This window comes from Rhamphochromis sp. 'chilingali' (assembly GCF_963969265.1).
Source record: "Rhamphochromis sp. 'chilingali' genome assembly, chromosome: 14".
In the NCBI taxonomy this organism is placed as follows: Eukaryota; Metazoa; Chordata; class Actinopteri; order Cichliformes; family Cichlidae; genus Rhamphochromis; species Rhamphochromis sp. 'chilingali'.
In genome coordinates, this window is record NC_137941.1 from 18209423 (window position 1) to 18234170 (window position 24748).

The 24748-nt window shown below is 38.7% G+C and overlaps 4 protein-coding genes across 6 annotated transcripts in view; 1 reads left to right on the forward strand and 3 right to left on the reverse strand.

The window, feature by feature from the left end:
• Positions 1-363: 363 nt before the first annotated feature.
• LOC308409828 (claudin-10-like) lies at positions 364-2038 on the reverse strand. The gene is made up of 5 exons (XM_080902827.1): positions 1767-2038; positions 1513-1674; positions 1345-1426; positions 1126-1233; positions 364-1008 (listed from the first exon to the last, which is right to left on the reverse strand). Exons 1-5 carry the CDS (start codon positions 1996-1998, stop codon positions 816-818), a joined length of 777 nt encoding a protein of 258 aa, XP_080758953.1. The 5' UTR covers positions 1999-2038; the 3' UTR covers positions 364-815.
• A 626-nt stretch (positions 2039-2664) lies between these two features.
• On the reverse strand, positions 2665-6266 carry cldn10l2 (claudin 10-like 2). 2 transcript variants are annotated; one of them, XM_080902745.1, is made up of 5 exons: positions 5927-6266; positions 4103-4201; positions 3928-4015; positions 3683-3790; positions 2665-3592 (listed from the first exon to the last, which is right to left on the reverse strand). In XM_080902745.1, exons 1-5 carry the CDS (start codon positions 6156-6158, stop codon positions 3400-3402), a joined length of 720 nt encoding a protein of 239 aa, XP_080758871.1. In that variant the 5' UTR covers positions 6159-6266; the 3' UTR covers positions 2665-3399. The 2 variants fall into 2 exon arrangements, with proteins under 2 accessions (XP_080758871.1, XP_080758870.1); XM_080902744.1 differs by having other exon boundaries at positions 4103-4264.
• Positions 6267-6692: 426 nt separating this feature from the next.
• LOC308410249 (claudin-10-like) lies at positions 6693-12239 on the reverse strand. Of its 2 annotated transcripts, XM_080903485.1 has the most exons (6): positions 11951-12239; positions 8715-8885; positions 7846-8007; positions 7689-7770; positions 7487-7591; positions 6693-7381 (listed from the first exon to the last, which is right to left on the reverse strand). In XM_080903485.1, exons 1-6 carry the CDS (start codon positions 12162-12164, stop codon positions 7225-7227), a joined length of 891 nt encoding a protein of 296 aa, XP_080759611.1. In that variant the 5' UTR covers positions 12165-12239; the 3' UTR covers positions 6693-7224. The 2 variants fall into 2 exon arrangements, with proteins under 2 accessions (XP_080759611.1, XP_080759610.1); XM_080903484.1 differs by lacking the exon at positions 8715-8885.
• A 1939-nt stretch (positions 12240-14178) lies between these two features.
• The window catches only part of LOC308410002 (ATP-binding cassette sub-family C member 4-like), a 37175-nt gene continuing 26605 nt past the window's right edge, over positions 14179-24748 (forward strand). The window contains exons 1-19 of the mRNA XM_080903050.1: positions 14179-14284; positions 14746-14856; positions 17504-17624; positions 17723-17947; positions 18034-18123; positions 18497-18660; positions 18763-18888; positions 19071-19320; positions 19417-19524; positions 19760-19849; positions 20194-20385; positions 20512-20606; positions 20689-20775; positions 20853-20949; positions 22062-22286; positions 22489-22620; positions 22770-22807; positions 23099-23193; positions 23616-23762. Of these exons, the coding sequence (XP_080759176.1) occupies positions 14211-14284; positions 14746-14856; positions 17504-17624; positions 17723-17947; positions 18034-18123; positions 18497-18660; positions 18763-18888; positions 19071-19320; positions 19417-19524; positions 19760-19849; positions 20194-20385; positions 20512-20606; positions 20689-20775; positions 20853-20949; positions 22062-22286; positions 22489-22620; positions 22770-22807; positions 23099-23193; positions 23616-23762 (2467 nt within the window). The 5' untranslated portion in view covers positions 14179-14210. The remainder of the gene's footprint in view (positions 14285-14745; positions 14857-17503; positions 17625-17722; positions 17948-18033; positions 18124-18496; positions 18661-18762; positions 18889-19070; positions 19321-19416; positions 19525-19759; positions 19850-20193; positions 20386-20511; positions 20607-20688; positions 20776-20852; positions 20950-22061; positions 22287-22488; positions 22621-22769; positions 22808-23098; positions 23194-23615; positions 23763-24748) is intronic.

Consider the following 24748-nt stretch of genomic DNA (forward strand, 5'->3'; position numbering starts at 1 on the left):
CTGTTGTGTTTTCATGTCTTAGATAAAACAGGACATAAGAACTGAGTAATGTAAAACCTAAAAAAAAATAGGTGTGTAGTTCAGCTGTTGTAAACCCTTATTATGAAGGAACTTTTGACCCAGACTATACTGTCCAGGTATAGAATATGAACAGTATGTGAAGTTCAATACATTATTTGCTCGTACCAAAGACAGACAAAAAGTAGCCTCTCGTTAAACAAAATTGCCAACTCATTACTCTCTATTGTTTTATTGTCTTTAAGAATAAAGATAATTTCTATATAAACTGCTTCAAAAAAAAAAAAAAAAAGTACAAACTGTGTGATTAATAAAAGTAACCAGAAGGAAAAAATGGTGCGTTCGATACTCAAAATTCCCTGGGGAGGTACCCCTCAAAACCCAAGTTCAATGTGTTCTCCTCAATATGCAAACAAAGCACCACCATTCATACGCAAATGTGCACTTTACATTTCTGTTATGCTTTATTAATTTTAAATGATGCACCTTGATGCAGATGCAGGGAAAACACAATTTTGTTTCATGATAGTGGAAAAATTAATGTAGTAAATATGTCCTGTCATGTCACAGTTGAAAGCTTAAACAGCTCTTAGAAGTAGCTTGAAGCTGTGTTGCCATCAATAAAAAAAAAAATTCCATTGTTTCAGGATGCCCGTATTATTATTAGTAACACTTTTGGTTTCATAATCACAAAAGTGTTGTAAAGACAAATACTTGATTTGACATTTAATGACTCTCAAAGTAAAACACACACATTCTTTGTGAAAGAAAAACAAAAATAATTCTGTGTAGGTTAGTCACACATATGAATAAGTGACCGATGTCTTGGTGACACTGTTGATCTCTGAGATGCTACTGGCTCTGCTGCTGCTGATCGTCCTTGGTTTTTTACTCCTACTAATCTCTGTGGAAGCCAAAGACACAACGCTTTTTTGTGTTGGAACAAAAGTGTAGGCATCTTGGAACTGATGCGTAGCATACCTCTTTGAGCTGTCAAGGTACAATTCCGAAAATGAATTCATGACTCTAATTGTGTATTGCAGACTGAGGTTGGCTAATTATAAAAACAACAACAAACAAACAAATGACACAGAAGCGGTATTTTACCTTGAGTGACACCCTTCTCTTCCTGCAAAGATACTGTAAATAAGTCCTCCAACAATAAGTAAGGTAGAGCCTCCCCAGCCAATGAAGACACCTACTCCTATTTCAAACCTGCCAATAAATACAAGAATATTTCAAGTGCAATTCTCCCTCATAGGAAAAACAATGATCTAAATGTGAGTCATCAAGTACGCAGACTTATCATATATATCTGCTACATACTTCTGTTCCATGTAGTTTGGATCTTCAAACTCAGCTCTTATTTTATTTCCATAGTAGGAGTAAGCAATCATAGAACACATCCCTGAAACAATACTCACACAATTACTTAAATATTAAACAGTGCAATATCTAACAATGTGACTCAGTTCAAACAAATTTCTGTCTTGCCTCCTATAAGGTAGTTCATCCCTCCGGCAAAGGTTACTCTTGCATTAGCAAGCTCGGACCCTCCGATCTTAGTGCACTTCATTCCAACTAAGACCAAAATTGATCCGAAGAAACACAGGATAATACAGATGATGATAAGAGCCCGGCACATGTGAATGTCCCCTGTCCACAAGCAGAAAAAAAGCGGTTAAAGGCACTAAGTTCACTGGGTTTTTATCTTTAATTTACGGTATTCTGAGGGACGGTTTGCTTACAGTTCAGTGCCAGCATGGATGGAATTCCCTTGCAGTCAGATACTCCAGTTGAATCAGATATGCAGTCCTTCCACAAGTTCGAGTAGTAGTTTGATGTCGCCAGGACCACGTTGCTGACTTCAGACCAGGTCCAGATATCTGTTGGCATTGTGGAGCAGACCAGAATCCATCCACACACACATACTACAAAGCAGCCTATCTCCATGTACATCACCATAGTCCTATAACCCATTATTGCTTCAGATTTCAGCACCAAGACAGACTACTAACAAATCTAAGCTCCTTAACACAAACCACAGTGCATTTTTTCCAGAACTGTCTTCTTTGAACTCCCTTCTCACGTGCTGAATAGAGGAGGGCATGCAGTGGCACCGCCCCCCTGAAGAAGTCACTTAGATACGTGACAAAACATTTCTCTATTTGAAACGCTACTTGAGAAGGAACAGTATAAATAATAAATAAATAATAAGCCTTCTAGGTAGGATTTCATTACCTGAATTATTAGTGATGCACCAATGAATCCATACTATTTGCATACTTAATCTTTTAATGTTAATACACATCTACTCATATATAAGCATATATTATTAACAAAACTTACCAGCAGTATAAAGTTCACTAAAATCATCTCCAGCTGCAAGCTGCAAGTAATATAGACATTAAGTAATTAACAGCTATGATTAATAATGTAATTTATACATTCATTTTTTTAATTATATTTTGAAGTCAAATAGCTTGCAGGATTCAATTCAATTCAATTCAATTTTATTTATATAGCGCCAAATCACAACATAAGTCGCCTCAAGGCGCTTCATAGGATGATGCTGTTGTTTATATAGTCAAAGAAGAAGGAGTCAAAATACAAGTTTTCTCATTCAGAGAACATTTATTTAAGCCATTCAAAATAAAGTTTAAAATCTTGTACAGTGCCACTTTTCATGTGTTGACCTCTGTATAAATACACAGGTTTATCTATCGTTCATCTGTTTTGTTTTTTTTTAATTCTCCAAGTCCCCTTTATACACACTTAAACACAGACACACAACTACAAGAGAACACCATAACATGTTATGCCTCAGACTGCACCTGTTTGTTTTGGAAAGATCATTTCCATCAGCGTGGCTGTTGTTGATACTCAGTCTCCCGACGAGAATAGTTTTAGTTTTGTGCACCATTGAGTTGTTACTTTACACATAAAACAAGGAGAAGACTCATTTCTTTGGATGAAATGCATAATAATTGCACTAATATCTTTATAAAGGTGTGATTTTGCCAATAAAATATTGGACATCTTTATCGAAGGTTTAAACTGAGCAGTGTGGTGGTGATCAAAGTGATATTGATATATTAATTGATATATACATCTGTTCATCGTCATAGGTGTTTCAGTGAGATTCTTAATGACAGAAAATGCTTTTAGTTAAATCACAGCAATTATAACATAAGTGTAAACACAAGACTATGACAACCACTGGTACAAACACAAGACTAAGACTGCACATCTGTTTTATTCACGAGGTGAATATGACTGAGTATGAAGTGATCTAAAGGAAACAAAACATGACAAAAAATTACTTTCCTCCTATCTACAAGTTGAACTATTGCAGTGTCTGTTTGAGTTAAAACAGACCAACTAGACAAATGCATCTCTGTCTGAGGGTTTCGTTGGTGTTGCCTGAAGCTTTGAAAGTTGGGCGCTTGATCGTCCTGAGCCCATATAGTTAGACCCATACAGCTTGGAGGGTTTGTAGTATCCGGAATAAATGGTTCTTCCTCTGGATGGAGGCGCCATGTACGTGTGAGCATCACAGGCTTGTACTACTCTGCTGTAAAATTCAAAACATTGATGATGTTAATTATATGATGTAGTGGTAGTAGAGACAAGAAAAGGGATTAAAGTGGAATAATTTAGGCACCTTTTTCTGCGGATTACTTTATACACTGTCACAGCATAAAGAACAGCCCCGACTAGGATGAAAAAGCCTCCTGCCAATCCTAGAAAAACTGGAGATCCTAATTCATATCTGGAAGAAGTGAAAGGACGAGGAGAAAATCATGCTATCATTTAAATAATATAAGTTACTGCAAAATTTATAGCAGATATGTCTATAATTTGAAAAGATTTGATGTAAAATGGTGTATGGAGTGGAAAAAGCAGTACCGCAAAACTCCTGATGCGACCTTTCGAGCAAAAGCTGTCCTGGCAATTCTGTTGATGTATAAGCAGTAGGCAGCAATGTCTGACATACCTGCGTGAAGAGGTTTCGGTGAACAGAGGAAAAAAAATGATGGCAAAACATTTACAGAGAGAAGCACGGCGTATGTTCAAAGCTTACCACCAACAAAATGAAGCACTGCTCCCGCGAAGAGCACTTTGTCCTTGGTTTTGTCAGATCCGCCGATGTAAGTGCACTCCATCCCGACAAAGCAGCACACTACAGCAAAGAATCCAATAGTTAACCCGCACATTAGCAATCCTCTCACTGCCTGCACGTAATCTGTTCAAATCAAAAAGAGTTCAGAAAGGAGAAAATGAGAAAAAATAATAAACAACAAGGGGTTGATATGAGAATCAAATCAGACCAGTATAAATAAAACAGCTATAAAAACAGCTATGCAGTGCAGAGATTGTGATCTACAATGGTTTCTGCAATGTTTTCTCAGATTTGTAAAGATTCAATCAGCAGATGCTTGGCGATGCTTGGATGACATAATGCTGCACCAAGTCTTTTCGTTTCATTGAATCTGAGAGTCAATAAAAATATGAATAAATCCCTCTTTTGGATATGGTTGAAGAATATTGTACAAAAGATGATCTCTTTTAAGTATTCTTTAGCAGTCTTCATAAAGTCCAGAATATTTGAAGATTGAATTTATAGACGCAATAAGAATATTTTTAAACCCATCAGGGTACATTATATATTTTGTTGAATCCATCCAACCATCCATTTTCTTCTGCCTATCTGATACATGGTCATGGGGAGACCATGACCTTCAATCAACTGACTTAAGGAATATGGAAACACCTTAATTTGGGTGTACGTAAAAGATTCAAAAGTTTTGGTGCTCAGTGTTAAAATATAGTGTTAAGTCTTAAGGTCTGTATTTTAGGCATTTATCCAGATGACTGTAATTTCGCTCATACAGAGAGGAAGATGGTTGACCTTTACTTACTCCAGGCCAAATGGTGTAGTGCAGTATGCTGGAAGAATTGTTGGTGGCCCCTCTTTGGTTAATGGGGGGCCATTGTTTAACCATTGGTTAATGGATAAACAATGTAACATCAAGTTTAGTTCTTGAGAAACTGACCTGTGTATTTAGGAAAAGATCTTCAGAATTTTTTGACATTTGGAAGATGTTTCTGGATCTATTAAAAAATGGGGAAGTTGAGAAGGTGGCGAGAGAGTAAGGTAATGGAAAATATGTAACTAAATTTGGGAATGTATACCGTAACCTGATCTGTTTTTATTTTGTATTTTGTTCTTGGTTGTTGTTTTATTTGTTTGTTGGTCTTTTGTTTGTTTCAGTTTAGTTGCTTTTTTTGGGGGGGGCTATTTCTTTTTTTTAGTGTCTTGTGTTTTTATTGCTTTCTTACTGCCATATGTTCAAGAAATTTAAAGTGTTGGATATTTATGAATACAAAATCCAATAAATATATGTTTACAAAAAAAATTGGGTGTAGGTAAACTTTTATGATCAGCTGCCACTGTCGCCAGAATTGGAAGTTTAACAAAATCAGAGCCAAGTCATAAAGTGAGCTCACTGAGAAAGCTCTTATTTTTTATATATTCAAAGTTAGCATTAGCAAATAAAGGTTAAGTATATTAAAGCAAGTCTGCAGGGTATTTTATAGACGTTTCTATAAATTCCCAAATATCTGACCTTTTTTTCTCAAATGAGTTATAGTATCACTTTTAGGAACTGGTGCAAAGTCAACGCAACTTTTAATATGGATCCAGAACAACAGCATGCTCTACTTGTTAATCAATAGCATTGCAAAACTAGGCGATACTATTCAAAGTGACAGATTAACAGACAGAATTATAGTCAGGAGTACAATTATTTGAAGAATGAGACTTAAAAAAATTACTAATGACTGATCACCTGACTGCATGTACATAATCTATATAAAAATTATTGGTGAGGCAAATGCAACATACAAGCAACATTCCAGAGCACTGGGTATTCTCTACAGTTGGTCACAGCCGCAGAATCTGTGTAACAGTCGCTCCACAGGTTGGACCAGTACCAGGCCACTTTGATGATGTACGAGCCTCCTTGCCCTCCGAGTTTGGTAATCCTCCAATAGTCCATTGCCATGGTGCAGAGCACAAACAGCCATCCCAACGATGAAATCAAGAAGCCAGATATTTGGATCACACGTTTTCTCATTGTGGAAATCAAGAAGCCTGCTAATGCAGGTTTAATGGATTGTGCTGACCTTAGAAGAAGAAAATCTATTGACGTCTACTCTGGCTCACTAACTGTTCTACTGCTCTAGATTCAAGTAAAATGTGGCCCGGGTGTCCATTTAACTACGTCATAAGTGTCATGTGTTGATGAGGGCTCTGTACCACTTCATGCTGTGTTTACTGTAAACTTTTTGGATCATACCTTCTCCTGTAGATATTTCAAACGACTGTATTGATTATTGCTGTAGCAATATTTAGATGTACTTAAAAGGCTTCATCATGTTTACACCTTGCTCGTTTCTCAAGCATATTAGCACATAATTTGAATAGGAAAGGGAAGATGACAGAACAGAATAGCTCATAATAATACTCTGTTGACCTGAGGTAATCACTTAAAAAAAACAAAAAATAAAAAAAACCCCACAGACACAGAATTTGCTGCAACTTAGTTGTATTTACTTTAACATGTTTGAACTAAACAGAGCAATGTGCTAAGGAACCAAGAATGCTCATAATTCACCAAACATTTCAGCATGTTTTTTTACCCTCTACAAGTTTGTACACTACAAAGGTTGTTTATGGTTACGTCATATTCAACAAGATAAATGGGTGTCTGTCATCATTTTAATTGCGGTCATTACAGATTAATGACAGACACGCAGAAGCTACATACAGCTAAAGACATAACCAACAAATCCAATTTTGTACATAAATAGAACGTGCTCATCGCCATAAAAAAGCTCCAAAAATAGAAAATGATGCAAGCATTTGATTAGAAATCTCTGTTGTGGGCCAAATGTTTTTGATTTATTGATCCCCCCAAGTCCAGAGAGTAAACTGTATCATAAAAACAAGAAAAAAAGATCCAGCTTCAAAAAACATGTAAGGATTTGACACTGATTTCCTGGTGAGATATGAATCAATATCAGTACATTCAACTGTTGTTTGACCAACACCACAAAGTCACACAGACTGTGCTATAATTAACAATTAATATATCTTCTAGTACCCAAACGTGGCTTTAACCAAAAGTATATTCACATTTGTCACACATAAACATTCTTATCAAAGTGCTGGATCCTGGAGGAGGTGCTGTTGTCTGGAGTTAGCCTCTGATTTACAGACTTCGCCTGCCCTTTTGGGTAGGAGGAGATACGAGAATGTGAGGCAGCGCCTCTGTAGATATAGTTTACCTCTCTTTTGCTGTGAAGAAAAAGACATAGCTTAATTTTTACATGCCAAAAACCATTATAATTCAACAAACAGTGGCCTGTAAAATGTGCTCATGCGTAAGTCTTACTTACTAACCTACTGGTAAAAGAACCTGCAATGGAGAAGCATAACATGGTGCCCCCGAGAATACAGAGGACAGATCCACCCCAGCCAATAAAGAGAGCAGCTCCAAGTTCATACCTAGAGACAAACAGTAAAATTTAATGATAATGTTTATGTCTTTAATGTTTAAGTCAAGCCACATTAAAAGACTCTGTAGGGCAAACATGCTCCTTACTTTTGCGCGATAAACATTGGATCAAAAAATTCTGATGTTATCCGGTGCGCATAGATGGAGCAGGATGAGAGTGAGCACAGGCCTGAGTAAAAAGGGAAATGTTAATTATCTTAAACTGCTGAATGTGCTCTTGCTCAAATGGTTCATCTATACTTACCACTAAGAATGAAATGCACACCGGCAAAACAGGCAATCCTCGCTTTGTTTTTGTCAGATCCTCCAATTTTTGTGCACTTCATTCCCACAAGGGCAAATATAGAGCCGAAAAAGCCCAGAATGACGGCGGAAATCATGAGTGCCCTGCAAGCTATGAGGTAACCTACAGGCATAAAACAAAAATCTTACTACTTAAATGCAACCACAGGAGTCTTTTTGCACTATGCTTCTTTTTTGTGGTCTGGACCACAAGGTCAATGAGCTACTGACCTCGTGGCCAACTTAACACATAAAGTAAGAAAAACAATTTGTCATGAGTAACCTTAAGTGGTTTCTGCTACTTTGTGTTAGTGTGTCTGCTTCTTTGGGTGAAAAAAATGCCATTGAAATGTAATTTCGAGGCAAACATTAGCCTGGAAGCTAACCACTGAAACTAGTCAGCCGTGAACAAAACTCCCTGAGGTTCCCAGTAAATCTTCTTTATTGTTTTCAGGTTCTGAGAACTAAGGCTAAACATTGACATATTAGACGGTAAATGAGTTGGAGACTGGCTTTAGGGTTTGAATTATTCCGATGTAGCAATAAGCTTCAACGTGAATTTTCAAAAAATGATTTAAAGATAAAAAGAGCAGACGTTTAAGCACATTAAGGAAAATGAGAAAGGATCAATAAAAACACAGAAAATTAGGTTAAAAGAGCATTTGAAAAGTCTTAAGATGCTATCATATACTATGGTATTAGTAAGCATACGAACATATATATACACACACTAACAATAAATAAACAGAAGTTGAGACCTATGGTTTAAATGAATCCAGCATGCTAGTAAAATCCAAGATAAATGATAGGTGTATAATAAGAACAGCTGACCATCCAGTGCCAGCATCGAGATAAATTCTTTGCAGTTGGATACTCCTGTTGAATCAGTCACACAGGTCTTCCAAAGATTTGACCAGTAGGAAGCTGTGGTAATGACTGATCCATCATCTGAAGACACCTTCCAGTAGTCAGTCGGCAAGGTAGAAGACTCCAGTATCCACCCAGCGGTAGAGAAAAAAAAGGCAACAATCTCCTGAAACATGCTGCTCATAATGCTGAGAAGAATCCTCCACTTTACTGTGGCTGGCAGTTAAATTGATGGGACCTGAAATGGACGAATGCTTCCCTGAGACTTGTTGAAAATGTAGCTAGGCTCTTGGCACAAGTAGGTTCAATGAATAGGCTGTGATTACAGTTAATGTGTTGTGAACTGTTATATTGGGAAGGGAGGAGTTTGGCCTTAAACTTCAACAGGTGGCCAGTGGTCCTTTATAGTGTTTTCCACCCACGGTACACGTCACTGTGACTCGCAGTCCTGCTGTTGGTGACTGAGAGTCCTGAAAAGTTGAACTGCGATGATCTCACAAAAGGGTTTAAAATTAAGCTTAGCACACATCCTCAAGCACAGTTTCTAGGTAGCTGCAGGTATGTGTGTGTTTTATGCGGACTGCAGTAGACACGAGGGGCACTATTTAAATAGTTTTATTAATAAGTAAAAATATTGACGACATAGTAATTTTTTTTTTACATATTTAGAGCAGGATTGTTTGCGCAGAGTCGGGCAGGGCAGGTGTATTAGTTATTATTGATCTCTGGCTCTCTTCCACAGCATGTCTTTTGTCCTGTCTTCCTCTCTTCACCCCAGCTAGTCACGGCAGATGGCCACCCCTCCCTGAGCCTGGTTCTGCTGGAGGTTTCTTCTTGTTAAAAGGGAGTTTTTCCTTCCCACTGTTGCCCAAGTGCTTGCTCATAGCGGATGATATGATTGTTGGGTTTTTCTCTGTATGTATTATTTCAGGGTCTACCTTACAATATAAAGAACCTTGACCCACATAGCAAAATTGGTATGGCCCGGATCTGGCCCACACAATGTGCTTACACGTGGCCCACATACCGCAAAGAATAACGTCCCTTTGGTGGCCCAGATCTGGTTTACCAGAGGTGGCCCAAACATGGGCCAGCACAAGGCCAGTTGCAGACACACTGCTGGCCCTGTGCTGGCCCAGAACAGTTTCAGCTCTGGCCCCAGATGTCAGCCTAATGTGTACCTTAATCAAGCCAAGTAATAACAACATGTGCCAGAACACAACAGTGCAAAAGTAACATGACAAAACTCAATGAATGGACTGATTCTTATATAGCACTTTCCTACTCTCTCAGATTACTCAAAGTGCTCTATACAACATGCTCATTCACCCAATCACACACTTTCTCTAAACTGAGCACTTCTTAACTACTTCCATGCACATTCCCACTCTTGACATGGAGACTGGAGGATCCAGGGATCAAACCACTAACCTTCTGATTAGTATGTGACCTGCTGTACCGCCTGAGCTACAGCCACCCAGTGGTAAACGCGAGCAAACTCTCACTAGGTTTTGGATAAAGTGTACACTCACAAACCTGTCAAACCTGCATTTGAAATGTTGGTTACCACAGCAGTATAGTATTGCAACATGGCATTTGGGTCTTCGAACTAAAATAGGAAAATAGGAATATAAATAGTGCCATCATTGCCAGAACTGGCCCACATCTGGTGGACATACACCCTTCCATGATACCAGCCAGTCAGAAGTGCCAGCTTGATGCCAGATCTGGGGAAGACCTGTTTTCTATGAGCCTAGGCCACATAAACCAAACCATAAGCGGGCCAGATGTGGCATGCCATCACATAAACAGTGCCATCTGCGCCAGGCCTGGCCCATATCTGGATGACATACCACTTACCATGCCAGAAGTCAGCCCGCAGTGCCGACTTGACACCAGATCCAGGCCAGACCTGTCTGCTATGTGGGGAGGTGACTGTTGTTGTGATTTGGAGCTGTATAAATAAAATTTAATTCATTGAACAAATACAAACAAACATTTTAAAAGATACCTTATATTTTTCACCTTGCACTGGGAAGTCACGAACAGTATAGGCAACAGTTACCACCACTTCCTCATGCACTTAAAATAGCCGCATTTAGATAACTTATTAACAACATGGCATTCTCTCTGATGTCTTACCTCAGACGAATGTCCCTTGAGTCAACAGAAATGTGTTTATAGGAGATGAACAAAAGGGCGATCAGGGTGTCTTTGACAAAGGCCAACTGAATTCAGTATGTGAATTACAGCTCCACCTGGTGGCTGTACACTAGTATCTCCCACCTTCATATGGAGGGACCTTGAGTTTTTTTCCCACCCATCCTTTCTGGGATTATTTTTGTCGATATTTTGTAGAATGTGGAAAAATAAATATGAAACTGGTAATACTGATAATATGTGGCAAACAAACAAACAAAAAAAAAGGATTAAACATAATTAATTTTGGTATGTTATAGACATAACTTAAATGCATTTTCTTTGAATTTTTTTTTGTTTCTTTCCATTGTGAGAAAGTAAAGCATTTTAGTTATTTTAGTATTTTATGCTTATTTTAGACCTATGCTGTCGTTTTCTGTCTTTCTCGCCTGTTAGTGCTTACATGTCTTGGGTTATTTCCCCTGTACCTGGACCCCAGAGACACCCAGTTTGACATTTCCTACAAAGAGGTTACACATTTACACATTTGCCACAATCGGTCTCTGAAATGCAAATTGTCAATTGAATTAACTGTTTGATTGCTTTGTATTAAGGGCCCATTTTAATGGAAATCAATCAACTGTACTTGTGGCTAAAAAAATGTTAGCAACAGAAATAACAAAAGATAGAGTTCAGAGACTGTGTTACATAATCTACTGTGACAGATACTGAATGCATGCTTCCATGAAAAAGAAAATAATAAAAAGTGCATATCTTACAAAATTCCATTAAAAAAAAAAATTCAAATACATTTTTGAATTTCACCTTTTAAAGAATTTTGAGGACTTTGCTGATAGATTTGCCAATAGACAAAAAGTGACACATTTGTTTCACTTAGTCACCACACATCAAGACTATTTAAAGAAGCAATTCCGCAGTATCCACACTGTACCTTACCATAAATTTATAGCTCAAAAAGATTATCAACATAATGCATGTGTTATTTAACCATAAACATAGATGTTCTGGCTGTTTGGGAAATATAAGATTTCTGATCTAACCTTCTAGCTGTAAGATAGTATGATGTGGTCTGCAGTGCAGAGATCCAATGGCATTTCCAGCACAGTTGTTCCACAGACCCTGGAGCACCCACGTTGCTGTGATGACTGAGGAAGCCCGGCTGGTGGCCCTCCATTCATTGGACACTGTGGCACCGATAGTGGCTCCTAACCCAGCCACACCACCGAGGAATGCCAAAATCTGCAAGCCTGACATTTGTTGGGTTAAGGTATGTTAGCAGTCTTTTAGTAGCCTCAAGAAAGAAGAAATAAAAATCCTTTCAGGCTAGCAAATTACACCGTGGACATGTGTTTCACTGAGATGATTAACAGACAAAACATCTTGCCTGCACATCCAGAGCTGAGGGGTGGACGCAAAGAGTAAAGGAAGTGGGCAGTTAAGCATTACATTTTGAAAGGGACTCTGAGAAAATCTCACTTAGTTTGTCCAGGTTTTCATCTAAAAATACTGTCAAGTAACACATTAACATAAAAAATAATAAAAGAGTAATCAGTAATCCTAACAAAATGAAAGTCAAAGTGACAAAGTCCAGTTCTTGTTCATCTGCTGTTTAGCAACTGAATGTCTAATGATTTGCAAGCTCATTTTAACATATATGTTGTTTGTCATGTCTCCTGGTTTCACTCAAGAGAAATCTGTCAGACTTATCTAAAACAGAAAAAAGAAGAAAAAAACTGATATGTGTTCATTCCAATACTAAATCAACCTATTGACTAAAAGTTCAGGCATAAAGCCACTCCTGCCAAGTCATGTTGACATAAGAGTCAGATTAAAGCTTCCCTCTGGAAATGAGATGAGCCAATAATAACAACAGTCAGCCCTAAACTGTGCCCAGTGTTGCCCTTTTATCAGCTGTTACAAGTCCCACCTTCATTGCATGAGCAGTGTAAATGACTACTGAAACTATCTGATAGAAGTATGATACCTACTATAATTAAAATGCATATTATCAACAAATGCTCTTAAAAAATATAAAATTAAAAAAATAATCTATGTTTACTGCATGTTTCAGCTGCTAAAGTTGGAGCAGATTTTGCTTACTTTATATGCAGTTAGAAATTTTAGTCTAGTTGAGGCCGGTCGTTTCCAAATGATTACCAGATAAATGAGAGGGGCTGGAAAAAAACACAAAGGCCTGGCACTTTCCCTGCTTAATTTTTGCTCTTGTACTGAATTGAGATAATTTGATAAATAGTTTAGATAAAAACTCGAATGGACTGGCACCTATTAGAGCACTTTTCTAGTTAATTTGAATACTCAAAGTGCTTTGTAGCTACAAGTGCTTTGTAGCTTCATCTGCATAGGCACCTTTTTCTGTGCCTAAGTGCTTTGAACCTAACATTCCCACACTCTGATGGATGCATCAGAAACAACTCATGGTTCACTACCCTGCCAGAGGACATTATTTAGATGCCAAAGAACACTCAAGGAGCATTCAAGCCACCGACCTTCTGATAAGTTAACATCTTAAGCCACAGTGACCATGAGACTTCTGAATTGGACACTGGTCACTTCTTAGATTCTGTATTTTGTAGCTTGTCACATGTCAAAAATGTGTAATGTGCATTTTAGAAAACTTATCTTAGAAACGATTGAAAGATATATTATTCCAACCTATTATGTGAAAACAGAACAGAGGTTCACAACAGAATTGTGAATCTAAAAAGTTGCTTCAGCTGTTGAATAACTGTAAGTATGTTTTGTGTACTCGATTACTTAAAAAAATGTATTAAAGTTGACGTACAATACTCAAATAAACGTGTACTACTTAGTTATTCCTCCCAGTGTTTTCCGTTATTGACCATTTAATTGAATGCACTGTAGATTCATAAAGAAGAGTCATCATGTACAATGGGTGCATGATCTCTGAACTACTGAGCGATACATTATACTATTTACTACAAGGTACAACATGACACCATCCCCTCTTGGGATCTGTAACAGACAGAAAAATGTTTCTCATATGAAGCAGAGGGAGCCTTGTAATGGACTCTTGTATCAGCCAATCTGCATACAGTGGGCGGGCCACGCATCGTCCGCGCTCATCACAGCCAAACCGGCTGACAGCCACCTGGGATAATCCCGTGCTGGACGTCGGTAGGTGTAGTATTGACAGTAGTCGGAGTCTACCCCAGCTGCTCAGCTGCTCAGTCAGTGTTTCCACTTCTCATTGTTTATCGACAACCCCTCTGCCACACAGCAGGCAGAGACTGTCTCCAGGTTGCTTTTTCTGTTTGGGTCATGGAACCTCCGCGGAAGGAGGCGAAAGATAATCCTTCGGCTTCAGCTAATCTTCTCTCCAAGATTTTCTTCTGGTAAGAAAACCGGCCTCACGCTGACAGCTTTCTGTGACATTAACCGAGTGAAGAGCTCTCCTGTCTGACAGTTTGTGACCACCCAATGAGGCCTGTCCATGGTTATTCAAGGTCCATCCCTTGAATAAACCACACGGTTACCGAGTGAAGTTTGTTACGTGGTGTTGAAAATAAGAGTTGTTCTAGAGTAAAGTGCCGTAAAGTTGAAATATCAGTGATGCAATGACAAGTAATGTGTAATAATGGAGAATTAGCATCAGTTTTTTAATTAACCCATTTTATTTACATTATATGTACTATATACATGCAGCTATTTAAACTAGGACAATATGTGTGTATTAAAAAGCATAAATGTGGTGTGATTAAAAAAAAAGTACTGTATTTACTTATGACTTTAAAATGTAAACAAAATAAAACAAAATTATGCCTAAAAAAGTTGCTTCTGTTTACTTTTCCTTTAGTTGGCTAAATCCCTTGTTCAGAATTGGATACAGAAGGAAGCTGCAAGAGGATGACATGTACAAAGTTCTCCCGGAGGATGCATCTGATCGACTTGGAGAGGAACTACAGAGGTGGTTTAAATTTATTATGTCTGATTGTACTCAAGGTTTTTGTTTGGTGCTTCTTATAGAATCAGTCTACCAGTTTTCCCTCATTGTAATAAAGGCACCCTTTTTTAACAGTGATTCCACTGAAAGTCAAGCTATACAAAGTACTAACTGAACAGTCTCACGTGCTAATAAATTCAAACACTGATTCAGACAACGGTTCCGACTTTTCAGCAACTCTCGCCTTCATATCAGGTCGAGTATTACAGCACAGAACCAGGGTCATGAACAGAACTCACATTCACATTTGCCATCATTTTTGCTTTATTCTCCGGTACTGTATCCTGTGACATTTTATTAGATAGCACAAAAGGCCGTTCTATCATGCTTGTCCTCTCTGAGCAACTCTTCATGGAGTGGGTTTTACAAACACTGCCGTTCCAGCTTTTGTGGCCTGCCAGTGTCAACTAGGCCCTTGTGACCTCTTTACCTTGACTGACCCACTTCCCTGCTGGTGTTCACTTCCATTTCAGAGCTTTTGAAGAGGACAGACACAAACCACCTTTGGGCCTTTCTTGCTGCCAGCATCAGTGATTGTGGAAATGGCAGTGAAAATGTCAGCTTAAAACTGTAGAAACATCCAGCTTATGGTAACACTCACTACAATTTTTTTTCTGCGCAAATGTCAGCATTTGGCATTCAGGACCTTGTTCACTTCCAGTACTCTGAACTACTATATATTGAAGCTAGAGCTGCACACTCCTGGGAAGTACCAGTTGGATTGAAATGACTCCCTTCTCCACTGCTAAAACCCCTGTGTGTGTGGAGAGGCTGCCCCCTTTGACGAAGTTTGGCATCAAAAGTGTGCCCTGGAGATGGGCCCATCTATATTTAGATGGTAGTTCTGAGGGCATAAAAGTTATGGTTGACAGCACTCTTGTACGCCGCAGATGTTTAAGCGTTAGTGTGATACATGAGCAGGTGTTCCTCAGAAGACCGAGAATGTCAATACAGGATCAGACTGTGTTTGAAAAACAGTCTGCAAACAGTGTTTTATAAAGTTGCAGTGCAGAAATCAATCTGTAAATCTGAGAGTTAAGCGGTGCAGAATCCATAAGCACTGGTCTGCAGAGATGAGGAATAAAGGGATATGGTTAAATATTCTTGACAGAGGGTATGTCTGCTGTTGCCCAAAACAAATGCACTGACCTAAACGTTTTACCTTGCATTCAGGGGATCTGGGATTTTCCTGGCTTGGTTTACTTACCTGCAGAGGGAAGGGTAAATTAGTGCAAAGTTAATCTAAGTGACCGTCTTAGGCAATCCTGATGGGAATGGTCTTTTCCACAATGAGTATCCATAGTGCTCAAAGGATCAGTGAATAATTTGATGAGTATAAAAACCATTCAGAGTCAACAGATCTCAACTCAATTAAACTTATTTTAAAATGTGAATCTTTCTCTTTAGCATGTATTTTAGAAGAATGATGTTTCATACCTTCATTAGCATCTTACAAACATCTAATAATGTCAAGGCTTTTCTGAAGACAGTGATTTTTACAATCAAGTATTTGGCTAAAGAGCAGCATGGGTAAGGAGCTTGGTCTCATGTGGGAGATGGAGAAGTAGTGCTATCTATATATAGGTGGGCTCACCTCCAAGCACAATGTCAACCTTAATGCCAAACACTCTCACAGGGGGCAGTCCCTCCCATAAATCGGTGATGTCCAATTAAAGAGGTGCCAGGAAGTGGCAGGGACCTTCATGAATCTCTGGTTGGCTTTTACGCAGCTGGGTATTCTGCTATTGGAAAAGAGTGCACCTTTGTCTGGTGCATATGGCATTTTAGAGTACTAGCAGAAAGTTGAGTGGTGAATTCTTCTCTTTACTACAAACGCCGATGTGGCATTGATGTCAAGGAGGGCCTGATGACTGGCCTGGAATTAAGCATTGAGAGCAAAGTCTTAGTATGTAACAATAAGGGGTGTTACAGTAACCACTCTAATAGAAGAACAGAGTAAGAATGACCAGATGGTTTTTGTCTAGCTTCTTGACAAAATTTGAAATTAAAGTAAACATGAGCAGGGAAGTGGGCCAGACAAGGTAAGGAGGTCATAAGAACCTTATTGGCAGGTCACCAAGGCTACATTCACATTGGTTGTGAAATAGTGAATTGTTGAACTCTGTTGGAATTGTTTGGAGAGGATAAGAATAACTGAACAGTTTTTTGTGCAATGTTAAATACATTTTGAGAGGGCCGAGGTTGATGGTGGATAAAGCCGCAGCTGGATTCACGAACCTGCTCCTGCTTTTTACCTTTGTTTATGTCTCAGGTTGATATGACAGGATGTGAGCGTGTAAAATCCAGACAGCTATGCAGTGTGTATGCCACATACTGTTCACATTGTGTAGCATTGTATTTATTGTTAATATTATGTATCAGCAGTAGTGATAATAGCGATAATAGTGATCCATACCTGGTTAGTTAGTATGAGCAATATAAATTAACAATTATAATCCTTCACTCTTCTCTTAAAATACACTAAGTAGAAATTGATTTTGCTTCTTTCCTGGGGAATCACCAGCAGTGTATTGCTTTATTACTGGCTTTGAAAATCTTCCTATCAGGAGTATTAATTGGTTTTCTTTCTATTTTCCGACACATTTCAAAGGTACTGGAATCAAGAAATTCAACAGGCCGCAAACGATTTACGGTCGCCTAAACTTACCAAGGCCCTCATTGAGTGCTATTGGAAATCATACTTGCTCATTGGATCGTACATCTTTATAGAGGTATATCAAAGTAACAATGAAAGTGCACAGCAAGAAGTGAGAAGCTTTAAAATGTAAAATACACTGACATTTCTGTTTTACATTCCCTTTGCTATCAGGAAGTCATCAAAGTCATTCAGCCAGTGCTACTTGGAAAGCTGATCGAGTACTTTGAGAGCTACGACCCAGCTAACTCACCTGCGGTCTCTGAGGCGTACATCTACGCTGCAGGCATCTCACTCTCAACCATCAGTCTGACTGTCCTTCACCATCTCTATTTCTACCACGTTCAACGAGCTGGGATGAAGATTCGCGTGGCCGTGTGCCATATGATCTATCGAAAGGCGAGTCATTATGATATGCCTGCAAATAAATGCCATCCTCTGAATTCTGCCGTGGTAAATTGAACTTACACCTTTGTTCCGCAAAGGCTCTGTGTCTTAACAGCTCAGCACTGGCCAAAACAACTACAGGACAGATTGTGAACCTCTTATCCAATGATGTCAACAAGTTTGACGAGGTGAATGAAAATATCTGCACTCAGCTTCCAGTTTAAATGCTACCTTCCTGAAAGCTATATTGCTAAATTTTGCTTGGAACTGTTTTATACATATATTGATTGATTTATTTATTTTGATTATTTTGAAGTCTCTGCTGTGTGGTGCTGCTGAACTATACTGTAATATACTGACAGGTGTTTCTATTATTTTGTCCATTGTATTTATTTGAGTGTTGGTGTTAAAAGAGAAACACGAAGTTATAGCCTTACGTAGGTTTTTCTGCAGGGATTTATTATCTTGTATCTTTGAGTTAATGTTTTTCTTTTGACTTGCATTATAGATGACCTTACTCTCTTTGCCTTTGCAATATTTCTGCTTATGCTTTTCTTACAGGTCACATTATACTTGCACTTTCTGTGGATTGGTCCCCTGCAAGCAGTGTCTGTGATAATATTGTTGTTGTATGCGATCGGCCCGTCGTGTCTCGCGGGAATGGCTGTCTTCTTCTTTATGATGCCAGTACAGACCATGTTTGGACGTTTGTTCTCAAGACTGAGGTTTGAAGTCTTTTGCCAGATTCATTAAACATGCCATACATGTGCTGTTTTTCCTCCACGTGTTGTGTTGCATTGATTCCATAGTTTCAGTTTTTCTCTTAGGGCTGAAACAGCAGTCTTAACAGATGAGAGAATTCGCACAATGAGTGAAGTCATTTCTGGGATCCGAGTTATAAAGATGTACGGGTGGGAGAAGCCTTTTGGTGCGCTGGTGGATGAGGTCAGAAGGTACAGTTGATCTAACAATATACATATTCAGCCTCCAAATGTCTACCTGTAGAGGTTCAAGTGTGATATTGTAAAGTTATTTTTTAATATGAATATTAGAGTGAGTTAGAAGGAAGATTACTGTAAAGTGCAATAAAATTAAAACTGTGCCAAACACTGCCATCCTATTTTGTTTTCCACAGAATGGAAATCTCTAAGATCATGAAAAGCTCTTACCTGCGTGGCCTGAACATGGCGTCTTTCTTTGCAGCCAGCAAGGTCATCATCTTTGTCACCATCTGCGTTTATGTACTAACAGGGAACAAGTTGTCTGCCAGCAGAGTGTTCATGGCAGTTTCCCTCTACGGGGCAGTGCGACTCACCATCACGCTCTTTTTCCCCTGTGCCATAGAGAAGGTCTCTGAGTCTCTCATCAGCATAGAAAGGATTAAAGTAAGTATATTACAGTTAGAGGCTATATATTTTCCAGTAGTGTGTTCTGATTACTTTGTATAAAAACTAAAACAAATAATCTACTATTCTTGTAAGCAATTTCTTCTGCTGGATGAAGTTGCTCCTCAGCATCTTGGCCTTCCTGTGGCAGAGAAGAAGGACTGCATGGTGAAAATTCAGGACTTAATATGCTACTGGAATAAGGTAGGAAACATTTTGGGAAATGCGTCTTTCCCTCTCATCCTAAATATGTATCGCATGCAATCTTTTGAGCCCTCGAAGCATAGCTAGTATTATACACTATGCTACACCAGCTGCGATGCTTGTGAGACAAATTTGTGGTTTTGAGCTATGCATAGTAGGTGAACCAAGAATTAAATTAATTGTTGTGTATTTACTACACACACCGATGTTCAAACTGGCTTACTTTTTCTTACAGACTCTTGAAACTCCAACCTTGCAGAACGTGTCTTTCGCAGTGAGATCAGAGCAGCTCCTGGCAGTAATTGGACCTGTTGGAGCTGGAAAGGTCAGGTCTGTTGTCAAGTCTCAGATTTAGTGAAGCACACACATGACCATGAGCCTGACATGAGTTAGGTAACTCTAAATACTTCTTACTGAAAATCTGTTGTGTTTACCACCAATTTCACAGCAGAAACCCTGCCTCTTAAGTTTCCTTATTAGTATATGATGCTTGTTTAATACATACATACTAAAATGTCCTCCCTAATTGGGAAACAGTTTTTGTAGGTTTGCTAGGCCTCTCGACTCCAGTTCCATGCTGAGTTCTCTGAGCAAGAAAGCGATTTTAAAGGTATTTCCCAAAATGTAAATATTGCAGTTTAAACCTAATTTTTTGTTTGTGCATTTCAGTCCTCGCTCCTCAGTGCCATACTGGGAGAACTGAGCCAGGAAAGTGGTGTCATCAAAGTCAAAGGAGAGCTTACATACACTTCTCAGCAACCCTGGATTTTACCTGGTACAATTCGAAGCAACATCCTTTTTGGCAAGGAGCTCAACCTCAAGAAGTATGATAGAGTACTGAGAGCCTGTGCCCTAAAGAGAGTGAGAATCACCTTGAAGCATGCTTGTCAATAATACAGTCTTGTAGCAAAGTTAGAGCTATTTTGGCTTTCAGTACTCTGGTGCAAATGGGAATGTTGGGAAAAGTTGCTTTTGTACCCTGATCAGGACATGGACCTGCTGCCAGGTGGTGACCTGGCGATTGTCGGGGACAGAGGGGCCAATCTCAGCGGAGGACAGAAGGCAAGGGTCAGCTTAGCAAGGTGTGCTGGACAACAATACAGAAAAATGCCGGCTTATTTGGTAACAGTGACAGAGATAAAGTCTGTGTGTGCGTCTTTTTAGAGCAGTGTACCAGGATGCAGATATCTATTTGCTTGATGACCCTCTCAGTGCTGTGGATGCTGAGGTGGGCCGGCACCTCTTTGAGGAGTAAGTCCTGTTGCCAGCATCTTACTGTTGTTTGTGAAAAGAAGTTGGCAGTTTTTCATGTTATTTCTTCTCTGCAGGTGTATTTGTGGACTTCTGAGGAAGAAGCCTCGTATCCTGGTTACTCATCAGCTACAGTATCTGAAGGCTGCCGATCAGATCGTCGTCTTAAAGGAGGTGTGAGCTTGAGTTTTGATTTAAAATACAAAATATCAGCAACTTTATTAGGTACACTTATGTAACTTCTCATGAATGCAAACGTCTAATCATCCAGTCACATGGCAGGGTGTCAGTGCATTTAGGGCCAGGGCCAGTAAACAGGGAAAAATTGCATTTGTGTTTAGTTTTTTGGGTGATTTATAAAAGTTGGGCTGTTTTCTAACCACAGGGGGAATAAGTTCATGTCAGTATCAAGCACAAAAAGTATGACAGGCTTTTTTGGTGTTAAATATCAGCGCGATTAGGTGTAAATTGTGTGTTGCAAATTTTAGCCAATCAGTTTACACACTTGATTTAATAACTCTCCTCTATATATTTAGCAAAGGAACTTCCAGGAGAACATGTGCAACAGAGTCAGTGGCAAAAATCTCTGAGTTCGATTGGAAAAACGTTTCATAATCTGAAAAGGGATGAACTGAACTAATAATATGATAACCAGTACATCCGCCGTTCAAGGAGTTTTAATCACAGTTTGTATTATTAGACATAGATTTTGGCCACTGCTAAAAGTTTGTTATTTTGTATGATGTATTGTATTTAAAAGCTCGCTAACACTTCAACAGTTCTATACCCCAAATTATTATGTTTTAAAACAAAGAAAAAATAAAATCAACCTAAAAAAATGAACTTCTGCTCCTTTTTTTGTACTTAATATCTCCATTTAAAGATGAAATTTATGAATTCCTGCCATCTAATTAGTATACATGGCCATGTTCAATGTAATATTATATTGATTAGCATTAAACTAGCATTAAAGCTAGGCAAAAGGCACAATGTACTTTTCTACTTTAACAGGAGTGTTTCGTAATAGTTTGGTTTTTTGCAACACTGTTGCCCTTTTGCAATACATTTTTTGACTTTGAGGAAAATAAGTTAAAAATAAGTTAAAATGCCAAAAAAAAATAAAAAAATAAGCCAAAACTGTTAATTTCTTTGTCTACGAGTTTGTTATTGGTAATATTAGCAGTAGTACATTTTCTTGAGCCTACATTTTATGTTGCCTACAGAATCTTTATGACAATATAAATCAGCTATGCCGTTATTAACTGCATTTCTTTTCTCTCTGTCAGGGCCAGATGGTGGCCCGAGGGACCTACAGTGAGTTGCAGGGCTCTGGACTAGATTTCACCTCTCTGCTCAAGGAGGATAAGGACCAGGACGAGCAGAGGCAGAACACCACTCCTCTCTCAGGCCCCGTCTCCGGCCTCCCCCACGCACTCTCTGACAACTCATCTATGTCTTCCCTTTCTTCCTCTCGTTACTCTTTGATTGAGGGAACAGAGCCACTTGCAATGGTAGGTGTATGTAAAGCACTAGATTTTAATTGGAAAAAGGTTTTTAACCAGGCATGTATAAAACTCCTCATGTGCCTGCCTGCTGTGCATCCTTTAAGCCACTAGAGTGCAGGAGAAGCTAACTTTTCCTGCTTACCGTTCACTACAGCCTGCTTTGAAGTGTTGCTAGATGACTGGAATTGACACTAGTGTCTATTTCTAGGTAGTGCAACCAACAAAGGAGGAAAGCCGCTTTGAAGGCAACGTCGGCCTGCATATGTATGTGAAATATTTCATGGCAGGTGCTAACTTCCTGGTCCTCTTGGTCCTCATTTTATTGAATGCCCTTGCACATGTGAGTTTACTTTTTACTTTCTATCATTATCGCAAAAATACAAAGGATTATTAATTTTTAACATAAGATTATTTGTAGTGACATTAGCAGTTTTGTTGTTTTCTTAATGTTTGACCTAAAAACATCTATGTTTTGTTTTGTTTTTTTAGCTTACATTTGTTCTGCAGGACTGGTGGCTTGCGTGCTGGTGAGGATTTGTTTTTTTGCAAAAATAAATACATTAAGTAATTAAAAAAAAATCAAATAATGGGATTCATAAGTGAACTGGGCGCATTTACCTGGACTGAAAATGGTTTAATAGAACATAAGTGAACAAAACTGTCTTTCTTGACTTTATCTGTCACTTGTTGAAACTGACCTTGTGCTTCGAGATGGGAGGAATGTGTGTTGTGTAGTGCCTTCACGTTGCAGCTTTATTCCTTTGTTGTGTTTATTTGTCCTTGTGGATTTTTGTTTCTTTTGTGACTTGACTCGACAGGGCCTCTGAACAGAAGCACATCAGTGTGACCGAGCACCTCAATGGCAGCTTCCCTCGGCAGCTGGACCTTGACCTGTACCTAGGTGTTTACGCAGGTGAAGCTCACTGAGCGCATATTGCTTTTTGTGTACTCCTGAATCTCTGAATACCGCAGCCATTCAATGAACAGATCCACAGTTCTTTGGCTGTAGCCCAAGGCCTTCAAGGCCCAGTGTATGTGTACATGGGCCTCAGCTGTACAGCGAGATAGCAGTGCCTTTCTTGTTCTCTGCCGTTGGATTGCTCCGATTGCCTCCTTGTGACTCTCAGCCTCTTCACTCGCTCAGGCTTTGTGCTCACAGTGGTAAATCAGCATTCAAGCAAATGAAAAAAAAAAAAACACAAATGAAGAGGAAAAAAATGTGTTTTTGTGCGTACAGTATGCTCAACAATGTCACTTGAAATGCATAGCTAATCACAGAACAAGCACAAGGATAAGACTATGCTGTGCTGATGTTAGTTTTTGTATTTTTGTCAGGTTTAACAGCCACTTCAGTTGTGTTTGGCTTCGTACGCAGTCTGATCTTCTTCAATGTCCTGGTGAGCTCGGCCCAGACCCTTCACAACAACATGTTTAACGCCATCCTCCGGACGCCAATACGTTTTTTTGACATCAACCCAATTGGTAAGTGGCTCACCAGCCTTTGGCGTTCACATTTTAATGACATAGCCTTTTTTATAGCATGGTCAGTGATATGAGATGTTTATATCCAGAAGGACCTGCATCCAGTCGTTGCTGGAACATCTGGCCACTAGAGAGCAGACTGCTCCTTACTTTGTCATGTTTTCATCCACTTAAAAACATTCAAATACTTTTCTTTATCCTCTATAATTTGTCATGGCTATCAGGTTTCTTATGATGTAATCATTTATACATTCATGTTTTGTTTTTTATTTTTAATTAATATTTTAATCTGCTTAATTAAGATGTTTTTCCCATGTTAGGTTTTTAAACAGTCATGTTTTATTTAATGTGAATAAACAATATAAACAACTCATAAATATTTATCTAAGATGTATAATAATAATAAAGAAGTTTAAAATGAAATGATTGTAAAAGTCACTGCTGGCAGGTAAAGACTGTGCAAGCAAGATGTTAAATGTGTCAAAACGGTGGTGATATGACTTCATTTTTTAGCCATAATGTACTTAGAACCAGCAAAGAAACTGCTATCTATTTCATTGTGAGCCTGAACAAAAACAGCAAACAATCAGATTGAATATATGGTGTTTGCAGTAGATCTTGGACGGTGTTGCGTGTGGATTATAAAGAAGTGTAAATAGAGACATATTTGCTTTGTGCGCTGTATCAGAAATGTTGATTATTTCATTAGCTTTGTAGGCTGGAGCTGCTGGGTCACTAAAGCTGGCAGATGGACGTCATTTTAAAAGTGAGCAAACACTCCAAACGTGTCTGACTTTACTCAGGGAGGGAAGCAGTTCTTTTTTCTTTATTTTTTTTAAATAGGCGTCAATGAATGTGAGTGGATAATTCAAGATTTGCTTAAATTAGCTTTTTTTCCCCTCTTCTCCATAATTTATCTCCATAATATTAGTGCATTAATTAAAGACCTGTTTTAATTAGGTGAAGTAATGTCACTACAATCTGTC